Here is a 16,305-nt window from a genome sequence, read left to right as displayed (position 1 = left end):
TTGCATTCCTGAAATAAATGAACTTTTGCATGATATTCTAATTTGTCAAGTTTCACCTGTATACGTTCTGGAAGATAAGCTGTTACTTTGATTATTAAAACTTTTTTATTTTGGATATAATTTTCTTTTCTAGATTCAACTATAGAGTTTTATTTCTTTTATTCTCTATAATGAATATATTTTCTAATCAAAGGCTTCTGTAGGTTTGTATGTAAGATGTAAGATAAGGCGTATTATGTATTATATTCTCTTGATTAATAATCAGGGCCAACAGAGGATACATGTTGTAGGCTAAACATTTGAAAAACCTTTTGCCATACCAACATTAAAATACCACTATAACCACGGCTCCTTCTCTGTGTTTTGGGCTGGTGTCTTTTTGACTGTTTTTCTTCTGCAAGTGGGGAAGAAATTTGGTTGCTGTTCTGTCCAGGGGACTCTATGAAGTTTTTCCATTTCATTGTTTTGTATGTGCTATGCTCAGAATCCAAAGAGTTAGATAGTTTAAAAATCAGTTTAATAGATAAATAACATAAATCAGGTTTATGTGTCTGTTTAAAGAGAGGAAGCAAGTGACTTAATTTCACTAGCGAACTGTAACTTATCGTAACATAGCAAATAACATTGATGGAACCATGAATAAATCTACAGAAAACAAACAGAAAGGGCATTGGTGCTTACCTGACACGCCCGTTCTCCTTGAGCTGCAAAGAGCATCCAGTAGTGGGAGGTGCTTCAATCTCTGCTTATCTAGGCTGGGCTTAATTTGCGGAATGCTCCTCCTCCTCCACGGGACTCCTCCGCAGCGTTCCCCAGTTTTGGTGAAGATGAGAGAAACAAACACCCTCGCCCTTAATACTATAAAAATTTGTTGGCTGAAACAGACGGAAGAGGATGGGGCTGGATGCTCTTCGCAGCTCAAGGAGAATGGGCATGTCAGGAAAGCACCAACACCCCTTCTCCCACGAGCTGCCAGAGCATCCAGTAGTGGGACATACCAAAGCTTGGGCTGTCCTACAGGAGGGACTCCATCTGTCTTGGGATCCCCTCCTGGTCCCTGTGGACCCATTGCAGAACCCTTCTGCCAAAGGAGGCCTCGGCTGATGCAAACACATTTTATAATGCCTAATGAAAGGCGATGGAGAGGCCCAGGTTGCGGCACGACAGATGTCAGTGATTGGTGCCTACGTGGCCCATGCTGCCGATGTTGCGGCGCTCCTTGTTGAATGAGCTGTTATGCCCCTGGGCACCTGAAGTGCTTGAGTCTGATATGTTTTCACTATTGCGGCCCATAGCCAACGGCCTATTGTGGAGGATGAGACCTTGCATCCCTGATTGTTGGGCTGAAAAGACACAAATAAAGCCTCCGTTTTTCTAAAAGAGGCTGTGCGGTGAATATATATTCGTAACGATCGCCTCACGTCCAGCCAATGCCATTGTCGTTCCAGTCCTTGGGATGGCCTGGGACAAAAATTAGGAAGTATCAGTTCTTGTGCCCTGTGAAAGGCTGAATTAACTTTGGGTATGAATGTAGGATCGGGACGAAGGACGACCCTGTCAGAATGGAAGACGCAAAGATCTTGTCTGATCGACAAGGCTGCCAGTTCTGAAATACGACAAGTGGAAGTGATCGCTACAAGAAAAACTACTTTATACATCAGAAATTGGAGACTTGATGATTGCCAAGGCTCGAAAGGGCACTTAGTGAGTGCAAGAAGGACCTTGTTAAGGTCCCAAGTGGAATAACGGTGAACTGTTGGCAGGCGTAAGTTTGTGGCTCCTCGAAGGAAACACTCTATGCATGGATGATGGGAAAGGGATAGGAGAGCTTCATAAGTGATGACTGGCGCCAAGGCTGCCACTTGTCTTTTCAACATATTAGGTGATAATCCCTTGTCAAGCCCCTCTTGTAAGAACTCTAGGATCTGTGCCACAGATGGAGAAATGGGATCAATTTGAGACTTGGTACACCATTTGTAGAAACTGGACCACGTGGCAATGTAGGTGAGAATTGTTGAGGAGCATCTGGCAGCTTGGATGGTGGCAATAACTCTGTTGGAAAACTTTTTGCTCTTCAGACGACTCCGCTCAACCTCCAGACGGTCAGGTGCAACCATTGAAGGTCCAGATGTTGAAGGGGTCCTTGGGTTAACAAGACCCTGTCTGGCGGAATTCTCCATGGTGATGATACAGATAGATTGCGGAGGTCTGCAAACCACAACCGTCTGGGTGAATAGGGAGCTACCAGAAGCAGCTCCGCCCTCTCATCAAGTAGCTTCTGGATGACCTTGGGGATCAGTGGAAGTGGCGGGAATGCATACAGAAGCCTCAGGGGCCAACGGCAATGGAGCGCATTGAAATTCTCTGCTCCTTGTGAGGGGTATTTGGAAAGAAATCTCGGGAGCTGAGCATTGAGGGGAGAAGCGAACAGGTCTACTACTGGCTGCCCAAATGTCCTGACCGCCTCTTGAAAGAGGGTCGGATGGAGGCACCACTCCAATGGATCTATCGTGGCCCTACTTAGCCAATCTGCCTGTGTATTCAACAGTCCTGAAATGTGTTCTGCTCTGATGGAAATCAGGTTGCTCTCTGCCCAACGACACAAACACTCCGCTTCTCGCATGAGGTGTTTCGACTGAGTTCCCCCCTTTGTTTATGTGAGCTTTCGTGGTTACGTTGTCAGTCAATATTAATATGTGTTGGTTGCGTACCTGTGGAAGGAAGCTGCGGAGAGCCAGGTGTACTGCTCAAAGCTCCAGCCAGTTTATGCTGCGCGATCGTTCTATGGAGGACCAGCAGCCTTGGGCTGTGAGCGATTGAAAGTGAGCTCCCCTTCCAATCAGGCTGGCATCGGTGGTGATGGTAAGACTGTGGGGCTCTTTGAATAGGCAACCTTTGTTTATGGCTGGTCTGGTCCACCAGAGGAGAGATATGAGGACCTGTGATGGAACTCTGACCTTGTATTTGGAGTTGCTTTGGCCGGATCGCTGGTACAGAAGCAGGAACCACTGGAGGGATCTAGTGTGGAGCCGGGTCCAAGGAATAATAGATATACATGAGATCGTCTTGCCTAAAAATTTTGATGAATCAGCTAGGGACACCCTCCTATGAACCCTGATCTCCTTAACTAATTGATGAATGCTGTTTTGTCTATCTGGTGACAGGAAAACTTTGCCTTCCACTGTATCTATGACTGCCCCCAGATGGATTAATCGAGTTGAAGGTATAAATGACTCTTTTCCCAATTGATTGAGAACCCATGTAGTTATAGGGAGTGTAATGTCTGAGTATCTCTGACTGACTGATGAACAGAAGATGACAGAATTAAGATATCGAGGTAACACTGCAGTCGTATGGGGACACCCCTGGAGATGAGCAGCGAGGACTGCAAGAACCTTTGTGAAGGTCCTGGGGGCAGAGACTAGTCTGAAGGGAAGAGCCACATATTCAAAATGGAGATTATTATAACAGAATCTTAAAAATTTATAGTGGTAAGGCCGAATTGGAATATGTAGATATGCCTCCGTCAGATCTATAGATGTAAGGACGTCACCTTTTCTGATACCAAGTAAGATAGATTGTAGGGTGTGCATTTTAAATTTGCGATATACTAAAAATTGATTAAGGCATTTCAAATCCAAGATTGCTCTCCACCCCCCTGAACTTTTGGGAACAATGAAAAGATGTGAATAGAAAACCTCACCCTCGTTGGTCGGTAGCTACTGGTTGGATGGCTCGTATGTCCAGTTGGTGCTGAATAGCTGTTTCCATAAGATCTCGTTTAGCCAGATCTCTGGAAAGAGGGCACGACATAAAGAAGTCTGGGGGAGTGGATTGAAACTCCAGCGCGAGGCTGAATCTGATCATGTCTCTGACCCAGGAATCAGACACTGAGGAGTCCCATTGGTCTGTGAATAATTTAAGGAGGCCCGCTCCTCGGAAGGATTTCTTGGGTTGGCCACCCCTTCTGTTCCTATCCCCAAAGTCTGACCTTTCTGGCTGTTGCCCTGGTTGGAAAGGTGGGGATCTCTGGTATCTGGTTGAGAACGGTCCCTGATAAAAGGGCCGAAAGGATCCCCTCCAAAAGGACTTAGGGTCTCTAGGGTCTGACCTCTGAAAAAGGAAGGGTAAAATTTTCTTTTTATTTCAAGTCTTGATGAGTAGCGGATCGAGGGAAGGGCCAAACAGTCTGTCTCCCACTAGAGGAGATGAAGCGAGCTTGCATTTATGTTTAATATCCGCTTGCCAGTTCTTTAACCATAGCGTCGCGCTGTGACATGTGAAGTGATGGCTCTGGCTAAAAACTTAACTGCATGAAAAGTTGCGTCAGCTGAGAATTCGGCGGCTGCTATAAGCTTTGCAATGTCTTGGTGTGCTCTAGTGTTGGAATTGGGGACATGCTCCCGTAATAGCCGGAGCCATCTGAGGGAAGAACGGGTAAAGAAGGAAGCGGCCGTGGCCGCTCTGATGCCCACGCATCAGACTGATGGGCCCTGCATAGGGCTAGCTTGACCCGTTTGTCCTCCGGCTTTAATGCCTCCAGCGCCTCACTGGGAATGGAGGACAAGGACGCTAATCCCACAATGGGTACATCTACCTCAGGAGTATTCAACAATTTTAAGAAATCTGGGGCCAAATTAAAGAATTTCCTGTCGTAACCAGTGGGGGCCGGGAACACTGTTGCAGAAGCCCACTGTTTCTGTACCAGGTCTGTAGACATGTGAAGGACTGGAATCACGTCTGCCTCAACTACAGGCTGGATGAAAATGAGATTCTCTGGTCTCTCGTCTGATGGAGTTGGAGTGTTAGAAGGGGCCGGCTTGTCCAGTCGCACAGTATTTTTGGCCGTGAATAATAGAGATTTGAAAAGTTGTGGCTGGAACAAGCCTGTAAATACCAGTTGGTTGGGAACGAGGCCCTCATCCTCAGACATCCCCTTTTCTAAGGGGTCTGTTTCCGACATGGCCAGGTCAGTATCATGCATTGATTCTGATTCACTCTGGTCCATGTGTTCAATGTGTTCCACCTCTTCCGCCTCCTCCTCCTGCTCCTCCTCCTGTAGCTCCTGTAGGAGCATACCCCTTTGACACTGTACCTGGGTATAGTGTAGCTCCGACTTGGCCAATGATCGAACTGATTGCGAATCATACTCAGCGGGTGCGGGATGATCCCTGGTCAGAACCGCATGTTGCAGGCCTGCTGCGATTCCCTGACAGACAGCCATCTCCATCCAGGTCTTCATTCACTCTGGCACATCCTCTGGAAGAGATTGTTCCTGTTGAAGACTGGCAGCCATTGGTGTGAACATCGCTTCAGGTATTCTTCACATGGTTGGTGATTAAGCTGATTGGGCCTGTTGACTCAGGGGAGCCACGCTGCGCCTGGATGGGAGGGAGAGATCTAGGGGGGTAGGAGGGAGGAAAGAGGAGGACAGCTCTGGACTGTGGGGTGAGAAGACTTGAGAGGTCCTGTGTGCCTCCCGTGTGCACATCTATTTGTTTTTCCAGAGCCTTGTGGCGCCTGTTGGCATCCTTTTCTGATGCCTTAGAAGTCCTTTTTTTTTTTTTTTTGCTTAGGATTGTGTTGAGATATGGACTTGTCCCTTGAAGTTGAGGAGGGTGAACCACTACCCCTGCCACTGTGATTATAAAAGGACCAGTACGCTCATTATTTAATGCTATATTGTGTAGGTGGTTGGCGCACCCAGGAACCTGGCCAAGAATAGATAGGGTGCCCTGAAATCAAATCCCCCATTTTTTTTAAAGTTTTTTTTAAAATATGGATATCTGCTTCAAAATTGAGTCGTATCTCAACAATTAATTTATTATTGTTATGAAATTGCCAGTATTATTATATTGGTGTGATTAATATTATCAGAGCGTATGGGTGCAAATATATATCAAATTTGGATGTCCCAATCAGCCAAATTGAGAACGCCTAGCAGGCCAAATAATCACTCTCAGGCTTTCAACAGCTTCCCTGCACAGGCAGAAGCTAGCCTAATTGCTTGCTGTTGTGCCGCTGGATAGGGAGAACTGTGAGGGTTGAGCCAACAACACGAATTAACAAAAGCCTCGAATATGTTGAAAATGAGGTTGTAATGATTCCTCGGGGTATTTTGTGTGAAAAAACCCTTCAATCCGTAATAAGGATTACCTCACACAGGTAATTTATTGAATTAGAACCTTGACAGAAAAAAAAATTGGCGACTGGACGTTATTTGTGGCGTGCATGCCAGCAGCAATCTCCCACCAAGAAAAACAGATAAGCTCCAACAGCCTTCCCTTAGGGCTAAACCGGCGGGGAGGGGTGAAATAACAAGGCGATTACACCTCCACCTAAACGGCGTTCTTGGAGAAAAGGAAAAACTGTGATACAACTCAGGAGAGAGCGTGAGAAAAAAAGCCTCGCTGTTTAAATGATAAAGCAGCTCCGCGATCGTAATGGCAAGAGTAGGGCTAGTGGTTGGTGGGAGCGAAATGAAATCGAAGCCTCCCTGCGCTTAGGAGCGCTTCCTGGTAATGCGATCCCCAACGGCCAGATGGCAAGGGCAGCGTCGGTAAGGAAAGAACAATTGACTATCTGCAAACCTTAAAGAGAATTCTGTTTCGGCCAAGGATTAACAAGAAGCACTGCCTATCTCTCACAAGGCTGAGCCAAAACTGGGTAACGCTGGGGAGGAGTCCCGTGGAGAAGGAGGAGCGTTCCGCAAATTAAGCCCAGCCTAGATAAGCAGAGACTGAAGCACCTCCCACTACTGGATGCTCTTTGCAGCTCGTGGGAAAATAAGCACTTCTCCATCCTGGTTAACTGCATAAAGGAATAATGCATCTCCATAAGTATTAATGGAATAATGTTAATGAAGTCATATATTTTGCCTTTTAGGAAATATAAGAATAATCTTACCTTCTTTTCTAGAAGAATCAACTTAAAAAGAATTAAAACCTTTAAAACATAAAGAAAGAGATATCTTAAAACTTTAGTAGTCCAGCAATGTATTTATAAATGACCCTACGCTTAAAGTATTCAAATGTCATGTCAATGTACAATATAGATCCAGAAAATTCTTCTTTTATTTACTTATATCTGTAACTACATATTGTTTTTTTAAGTTTCAAAAAAAGTGGAAATAGTTATGCACATTTCAATTTTATAACATACCTTGTGTCTAAATTGAAGAACAAGATCTCGTGGGGACAGGCCTAAAAACAATGGAGAGGAAAATGGTACATTTCAATAAAAGCAACTAACACTTTGAAATCTTCTAAGAGTCTTACCTGTTTCCATTTACTAAATATATGAATTCATTTTTTGGGGTGGTAGAAATGCAATATTGTGAACTGTTATTTAGATAATATCTCTTCATATAAAACATCAAATTTTCACAGCCTAAAATTTCTAACTCTGCAGTCAGATAGGTGAATGTAAAGTCTTTATAAGCAGCTAGAGTGCAGATCTGCCTCATTATTCATTTTACAATGAGAAGCATCCTGAATTTCTACCACCAATAAGAAAAAAAGTATTTTTATTGCATTGTATGTCTTCTTTGTCTTAAAACATCGGGCAAGTTTTTGAGGGAAACATCAACTGACAATACTATTTCTCATCACTGAGCATTATATTATTTACTTAATATAATGAATATTTTAGACAAGATGTGACTGTGTTGGTCATTTATATTTTCATTTGTGTAAACCTGGTGCAATGACTTTTGTCATATGCTGTATATTTATTTGGATACTGTACATTAGAGAAGTTTGCTGACAGTATGAATTAAAGCAGGAAGAATAGGATAAAGTTATATTGAAAAAAAGTCTAGTTCTTGGACTTTTTTTTTTTTAACTTTTATGGATTTTAAATCCTCATATCAAATCCTCCAAGAGAAAAAAGGAAGGAAGTTTGAATGATCTGTTTCAATAACACATGTTTAATATTGTGGTTGTGGTTTCTAAAAACTATTTTGTAAGAAATTCCTCAGAAATAAATTGAAATGCAAAAAAAGAAGTTGAACATAACACCTAATATTTTTATGATACATGACACACAAATCATGATACACAGGTGCTTGACAAATAGGAAAGAAAATCAAAATAACTGGTAATTATTTTCAGACTTACAGGATTGGCATTAAGCTTTATATGTTATAAAATACTTATAAAAATTGGAAGCGTTATGTTACCTTACCGAGATAAACTTGTGACCATTCCAGTGAGCCCCCTCCCAGTGAGCTATTCATATGTTCATAAAGTTCCTGAAAAACAATAAAATATTGAAAGCATAAGCATCCTTTTTTTAAAAGTAACTTTAGAGGGAAAAGGAATAGGTCTACTTTCTATAAGAAAAATATACCAAAATAGTTTTTCTAAGAGAGCTAACTTTTTTGAGTCTCTCAAAAAAAGATATAGTTATTCAATCTTTAAAATCCTGGGGTCCAGAACTGCTTTAATGGAATTTTGCAAAGATCTTGTATACAGTATGCTATTCTGCAAATAATGTGTGCATGTAGCTTTCAAAAACATCCCTTAGCAATAGTTTCAATAGCTTTTAAATAGAATATTCTTTCAGAAAGCATACAAAACTGGCTGTCAGAGTCTTGCTAGAAACTACCTTCTAACTTACTAACAATGGACACCTGGTTGGATCAAGTTTCTCTTTGTAAATAACAGGTAAGAGGAAACTAACATTCAGCAGGCCTGAATGTTACAAGGCTATATGAGCCCTGCCACCCCCGGCTGACATTTGCATCTTCTTCCTTCTGCTACTGCTGTTTGAGGCACACCCAGCTTGGCCCTTTGCAAGGCAGCTGCTGTTGCACTAGGCCTTCTTAAACCTGTGACCTTCTTGCAATCTTTTCAAATTAGACAAGGGCCGCATGCAGTTTGGACAAGGATACCAACTTCCAAAACAGATTTTTTAAAGCTCTGACAAAAATCAGGGCCAGCAGAGCACAGGGCGGCAAGACCAGCAGTCTTGCAGGTGGCCTAAAGAGCAAAGATGAGGGAAAGATAGGCAAGATACTCGAAAACAGCTCATCAGTCTGGAACCCACATTACGTATCTGATATTAGCACAGTTCAGAAAGTCTGGAAATATTTCACAAGAAGAGTTCTCCACTCCTCTACTCATTGTAGACTTGAAATTCTAGACCTAGAAAACCTTGAATTACGCCATCTTCGGTCTGATCTAAGTACGGTATATAAAATCATACATTGCAATGACTTACCTGTCAATGAATACTTCAGCTTCAACCATAACAACACAAGAACAAACAATAGATACAAACTCAGGTTAACCATACCAAACTTGATTGCAGGAAATACAACTTCAGCAACAGAGTGGTCAATGTCGGGAATACTCTACTTGACTCTGTGGTTTCTTCTCCAAACCCCCAAAATGTTAACTTTAGACTGTCTACTATTGACCTCACCCCTTTCCTAAGAGGTCTCTAGGGGGCCTGCACCAAAGTGCCTACCGTCCCTGTCCTGTTTCTTTTATTTTTTTTATATGTACCCATTTCATGTATTCATAACTATGTTTATACTTATATCTATTATCTTGTAAGTGATTGACAAATAAAAATAAATAAATAAATAAAAATAAAAATAAATAAATAGAGAGTTGAAAAGTCCCTGTGGTCATAAGTGCAGATGGGCTGCCAAGCATCCAAATATTGATCATGTAACTGGAGGCACTGCAATGATCATAACTTTGGGGACCAGACATTAACCAGCATTCATCAGCGCTACTTATCATTGAACAACTAGTCATTAGATGAGGACTATCTGTGCTGCAAAGAATATCATTAAGCAGAATCTTCCATTCTATTCTGATCATAGACTCTGTCCATGAGTGTATATACTCTTCTATCAGCAATGGGTTCTCCATTCCACTTTTAATGTTACTGAATGTGCTCTCACTTTTTCCCTCTCTCTCCCTCCCCTCCCTCCCTCTCCCTCCCTCTCTTACTTTTGTATATTTAAAACATACCTTAAGAATTGAAATTTGTGAGAAGTCTTTCTCTTCAAAGTAGGCATGCGTAATTAGCTGCAACTTAGCTTGAAGTAGCCCATATAGAGGCTTGCAAGAAACAGAGCATCATGTTATATCAACAAAGCCAAACAATGTAGTAATAACACAATCTAGTCATTAAAAGCAGATGAATTTGAATAATCTGAATACACTGAATATTCTTCAAGCCATATATCATATACAGTTGCAGCTAATTTATGAATATGAATTGGAATGGTCAGTTATTCTATACAGTAAGATCTGGATTTCATTTTCTATGGAGACTCTCAGTCATCCAGGTCATGGTTGCCCCAAGGATGTTTTTCAAGAGGCAACTGGATTTTCTAGGTTTTTTTTCTTTGAAGATGTTTCACTTCTCATCCAAGAAGCTTCTTCAGTTCTGACTGGATGGTGGGAAATGGAAGGATTTATATTCCTTGCAGACTGTCATTTGCATTCTTTTAGTGAGTTGTTAAGATCACCTGGAGGTTTATCTGTGTCATCAGGGTCACCAGTGGCAATGGGTATGGAGTCTTCTTGGAACTGCTGAAATGACTGTGGAGGCAGATGATGTTGTATCCCTTCCCCTCTGTTGAGAGAAGGCTGTTCAATTTTGATATAGATGGCCTCTATGACCCAAAATTGGACAGGGAGGACCTGTAGTTTGAGAGAAGGGTCAAAGAGGCCATCTATATCAAAATTGAACAGCTTTCTCTCAACAGAGGGAGAGGGAGAAGGACGGATAAAACATCATCTGTCTCCAATCTACAACACAGTCATTTCAACAGTTCCAAGAAGACTCCACGCACCCTGATGACACAGATAAACCTCCAAGTGATTTTAACTCACTAAAAGAATGCAAATGGCCAGATGTCTGCAAGGAGTATAAATCCTTCCATTCCCCACATCCAGTCAGAGTTGAAGAAGCTTCTTGGATGAGAAACAAAAGAAAAAAACAGAAAGTCCAGTTGCCTCTTGAAAAAGCACTTTTGGGATATGTGGCTTTCAAAGCAACACTGGGTTTAATTGCGCATACATCTGTGTTTTTTTATGAATATGCTTTTATTCAAAACATTAGATACTAATACAGTAAAATATGGGCAAAATATCTCATTCTATTTCATTAAAAACTGGTGTAACAGATTAACAAACTGGGAGACAAGACTAGGAAGACAAGTATTTAGATCTAAATCATGTGAGGAATCATAGTCTTCTTTCTCTTAAAATTGGAGCAGGAATTGAATGTCATTTTCTAAATTTAGTTGAGTGGAACTTAAAGTGGAACTTAAGGCTGGAAAAAGACTTTAACAGTATAAGCTTCAATAATTTTTTGTACCCTACATCAGTGGTCTCCAACCTTTTTTGTACCAGGGACCAGTTTCACGCAGAAACACTTTTTCAAGGACCGGAGGGGGAGACACTTTTTCAAGGGGGGGGGAGGAGTCCGAGTTTGGTGGTTTGCTTGCAGACATTTCATTACCTGACTAGATAACATCTGATGTTGTTACCTAGTCAGGTAATAAAACGTCTGCCAGCAAACCACCAAGTTCAGGGAGGCTCAGGACAAGTCCCTGCAGGATGGCTGAGAAGCCCCGCCTCTCAGCCCTGCCTCCTTCAGCCTCATCCCTCAGGTGTCTGCCTCGTTCCTCTCTCAGTCGCTCTCTCGCTCCTCCACCAGCCCAGGAAGAAACTGCTTCAAAGAAGCCAGCAGGGTGGCTTTTCCTGTCGGCGCAGCTCCTCCAAAGCGCCCGTTCACCCCCACTCCGCCGCCCGCAGTTCAATCCAGTGCTCCGTTCTGCCTGCCTGCCTCCCTGCCTTCGTTTCTGGTTGTTTGGAGCAGCTTCGGCTGAGTAAAAGAGGCGAATAGTTATTATTCTCAGCCAAAGCTCCTCCGAAACAACCAGAAACGAGGCAGGCAGGCAGGCAGCGGAGCACTGGATTGAACCGCGGCGGCGGGTGGGGTGAGCGGGCGCTGGAGGAGCTGCGCCGACAGGAAAAGCCACCCTGCTGGCTTCTTTGAAGCAGTTTCTTCCTGGGCTGGTGGAGGAGCGAGAGCGACTGAGAGAGGAACGAGGCGGGAGGAAACCGAAGCCGCTGAGCCGGAGAGCAGGACAGGCTTTGGTTGCTTCCTCCCTCCCCTTCTTTCATTTGTATTCTTGATCCCTGATCCCAGCAGCATTCACCGAAGGCGAAGAAAGCCGCCATTTTTATTTTATTTTTATTTTCTTTGCGGTCCGGTACCAAATGATCCACGGACCGGGACCGGTCCGCGGCCCGGTGGTTGGGGACCCCTGCCCTACATTACAATATGCTATATTGAAAAATATGGGCATATCCAGTTGGGTTGCTCTTATTTAACTGTTTATACAGAGTATTTTTTCTCTATCAAACAAATCCTCTGGAAAGGATAACTTTGATTCAGATTTCAGTTCATGCAATTATCCATATCTAATATAAACATCCAAAAACAAAGCATCATATGTTATCTTATCTCTTACCAGCTGACTTAGAACACATACACTTTTCTGTACTGTTTCCCGAGTAATGTCTACTTGCCGTACTTTCAATGCCTTAAAGGAAGAAAAACTAAACTTAGAAAGCTTTTCTTAATGTATTTCCATTTAAAAGCAAACATTTTTTCACTAAAATATGACATTTATTTACTAACTTTAATAATCTAGAAAAAAGTTAAGTAGTCTAGCAACTTGACTGAAGATCCATTTTACTGAAAGAGAAAGAATATAATAGGGAAATATTAAAGCATTACATTAGAAAAAGTCACATCATGGAAAGGTACCATGGGACTTGTTTGGAGTTAATGTTATGCGAACCCATTGATTTCTTGTGTTTGTCGCTATTTTACTCATTTTATTTTCTACAAAATAAATCTATTTGGGAAGTTATTATTAATTTGGAACAATTAAAATACTTAATCACTTCCTGTATAGTATATAGAACTTTGATCCTACGTTAAAACTATTCAAATTATCATGTCCATCCTTTGAATATAGATGATAGATGCAACTACAGTTGGAAACTAAAATGATTTTATAAATTACTAATGTTATTGATTTTTAATAGGACAAGATATCAAATAGCTTATATAATAAATGAAGTAGAAATTCTCAGAAAGTAGGAATATATTTGGGTGATTTCCATGGAAACTATGGTGAACTTAAGATGGCTATGTGAAAGCAGAGCCAAGAATAGGATTAGCCATCTTGCTTATAACAGCAGCAAAGGATACTAAATTTGCAAACCTAATTTTCTAATCGCTTCTGGAAATCGCACAGTAATTACTTCTAAGCTATTAAGAGATCTTCAGAATGACATGTTTAAAATTCCTTCTGTGAATGTGGGTGAATTCTGAATGAAAAAGTTAATTATAAATTTAATTAATTAAAAGAATCTGAAATAAAAATGAAAACTAAAAAAAAATTGAACTTAGAAGCTATCAGTGGACTAAGGGTCCAGATAAATTTGGAATGTTGAAACTTTTACAATAAGATTTTGGAATTAATTATAAAACAAAAAATTGTCATGGGAAATAGATCCTGTTTTCGTTTTAGGAGACATAGCATAGATAAGCAAAGTTGTGCTTTGAAAAATTGGATCACAGAGGGGACTAAAGATTTTAGATAAAGATATATAAGACTGTAATATACAAAACATTATGACAATAAAAATACTGAAGGAGACTTCTGAAGAATGGAATCAGAAAATAGTAGCTACAATATCCATGCTATCAACAATGATGACTGCTTCTATGGACAGACTATGACCAAAAGATGTTACTGAAGCATACTCAGATGTAGAATAAATTTTATCTGACAAGATAGAGATGGTATTGAAAGTGGATTTACAACTTCCAGGCCAAGAGAAAAATTTATAAAAGGATGTTTGATTGGCTCTGTAAATGAAACTGAGTGAAAAATTAAAATTTAAAAAAGAAATACAAATGACAAATCAAGAGAGTGATCCCGGTAATTTTTTTCCTATTTAATTTACAAAGAGTTGTTAATGAACTAAAGATTAAGACAGTCAGAAATAAAAGGAAGGAATATAGAGTTGGTTCACTTTATCAAATAAATGCTTTATTTAAAACAAAGTATGTTGTTACTTGTGGCTATCCTTTATGGGCTTTCTGCTGATACCAGGACTGAAAAGATGATGTTTTATAGATTTATCTATTGATCAAAATTGGGACATGGGATGAGGAAATAAATATTTATAACTTTAAAGAGAAGAAATGTGTTCACACTTGTGATGAATTATCCTGTGATAAGATGGGCAGCCAATAAATTTTATAAATAAATAAATAAATGAAGATCTTTCTTTATAACATTCATTATCTTTTCTATGTTCTTTTTTCTTGCACTTTTTACTATTTCTTTCCTCATTGTTCAAGTTTAGTTTGTATTAATATTTATTAGTATAATCACAATTCTTAATAAATATTACATCAAAGTAGGATTATATTTGCAGGTATCTAAATCTGAAGATAAAATAGCAAAAAAATTACTTCTGCACCTTCTAAAGAATTTCTAGAAACATGTAATCATTATTCAAACTACTTATAACTTATAGGTCAAAGTCATTGTCTTTTATTTCATAGGGAATATGTTAATATAAAAGCATTTTTGTGATCATATGGCTAAAGAAGCTGGACATCCAATGCTACAACAAGTATTGTCACACATTATGCATTTATAAATCTTTAATGAGATTTATGAGCTAACTTTAATTTCTATCTTATTAGAAACTAAGACTATTTGAATGCAAGCAGTTGAATGTTTGAATTCAAGCGGTTTCTTCCTTTACCTATCTTCTAATTGTTTGTATGTACATGTTTGCGGGAAGCCCCAAATGATTAGATATTGTTGATAAACTGAATTCTCAAAAATACTGGTTTAGCATTTGAACAACCATGCAGATGTTCAATATCAAATGAACATGTAAAAACCAGTATTCAGTATACAGTCCTCAACTAACAACTGGTCTTTTAACAATTGGTTGAAGGTATAGCAGATTTTTTAAAAAGCTACTTATGACTTACTGTTGAAATTATGACTGCTCCTTTCCTACCCTATAGTCACATGATCACATCTCAGTTACATAGCAACTAGCTTGCATTTATGGCCAGCTGTAATGTTCAACAGGTGACTACAATTTATGACATTTTAACCATTTTTTGGCAAAGGATTGGAAAATGCTAGGATATGCTTAATGATCACATAATTTGTTTAACGCCATAGTGACTTGCTTTACAATCATTGTAAACATGTGTAAAATTGAATCTGGTTACATACTGTAGGCCTGCAACAGGAACTTAGATTGAGATTCCAGGCTCCACCATAGTTGTAAGTTGAAGAACGCATTTTCAATAAATTTTCAGTACAAATGTTTACCTAACTTCAGAATAATTACCTTAGCTTCAATTTGCCTATAACAAGAGACCCCATATATTGTGCTTCGATCTCCACTTCTTGGTGGCAAATGGAAAAACACGGTGTCTAAAAATGAAGAAAAGAGATTGTTTTATATCCCTTATAAGTATCACATTGAGACATTAAGTTTCTTCGGGACTATAATTTTCCAAATAATAAGGACCAAATTTCAAATTAATGTATCGTAATCAGGGAAAAAATGCAACCTTTTGGCTTGGTATTAGAAATAAGCATGTGACTATTCTGAACAGCCCAAGCCGTTTTACTAGTTTTAAAAAGTTGTGATTTTAATCATACTGAAATAATTCTTTGGTTTGAATAGTTTTTATGGTTGAATCAATATGTACAAAAGTTCAGCACCTCCAATGTTTTTGACACTCAGATTCCTTTAAGGCTACTCATTCATTATCCTGCTGAAGAGAGTAGAAAGTTTCAACTTTTTTTCTAATAGGTTGCTATCTAAATTATAATTATGCACTAACTTCACATATCACAAAGGCCATTAATAGGGTCTGGAGATTTTAACTGAGCATGATTTGTGAATCCAGCCATTGTGATTTGTAAACCACAATTGTTTAGAGCAGGGATGTCAAACTCAAGGTCTAAGGGCTGGATCCAGCCCACAAGGTGCTTAGATCTGGCCTGTGGGGCCACCCTGGATACAGCGAGGGACTGGCCTGTGGTGTTTCACCCAGAAAAAATGGAACTCAGGAGGGCTGCAAGTGGCTCTCCTGACCTCCGTTTTTGCTGGCAAACGGTTGCAGGAGACTGTTGCAGCAGGAAAGAGAGCTCAGGAGCCTGTTTCCACTGGCAGAACACTTGGGCCGCCACAGGCATTGACATGAGTGATG

At 40.3% G+C, this 16,305-nt stretch overlaps 1 protein-coding gene across 13 annotated transcripts in view; it reads right to left on the bottom strand.

The window, feature by feature from the left end:
* Window positions 1-16,305, bottom strand: part of AVL9 (AVL9 cell migration associated) — a 106,792-nt gene that overhangs the window by 47,506 nt on the left and 42,981 nt on the right. For 8 of the 13 annotated variants that reach the window (XM_087917923.1, XM_087917924.1, XM_087917926.1 and 5 more), the window contains exons 3-8: window positions 15,435-15,520; window positions 12,506-12,577; window positions 9,987-10,076; window positions 8,185-8,251; window positions 7,162-7,202; window positions 6,907-6,945 (exon numbers count right to left, since the gene is read on the bottom strand). In XM_087917923.1, the coding sequence (XP_087774049.1) occupies window positions 6,907-6,945; window positions 7,162-7,202; window positions 8,185-8,251; window positions 9,987-10,076; window positions 12,506-12,577; window positions 15,435-15,520 (395 nt within the window). The remainder of the gene's footprint in view (window positions 1-6,906; window positions 6,946-7,161; window positions 7,203-8,184; window positions 8,252-9,986; window positions 10,077-12,505; window positions 12,578-15,434; window positions 15,521-16,305) is intronic. The other 5 variants (XM_087917928.1, XM_087917930.1, XM_087917931.1 and 2 more) reach the window with 1 other exon arrangement.

This window comes from Pseudonaja textilis, chromosome Z, assembly GCF_049901715.1.
Source record: "Pseudonaja textilis isolate UNSWEBS1 chromosome Z, rPseTex1.2, whole genome shotgun sequence".
In the NCBI taxonomy this organism is placed as follows: domain Eukaryota; kingdom Metazoa; phylum Chordata; class Lepidosauria; order Squamata; family Elapidae; genus Pseudonaja; species Pseudonaja textilis.
Note: the sequence above shows the minus strand (reverse complement) of the source record. Positions and strands in the feature narration are given on the sequence as shown.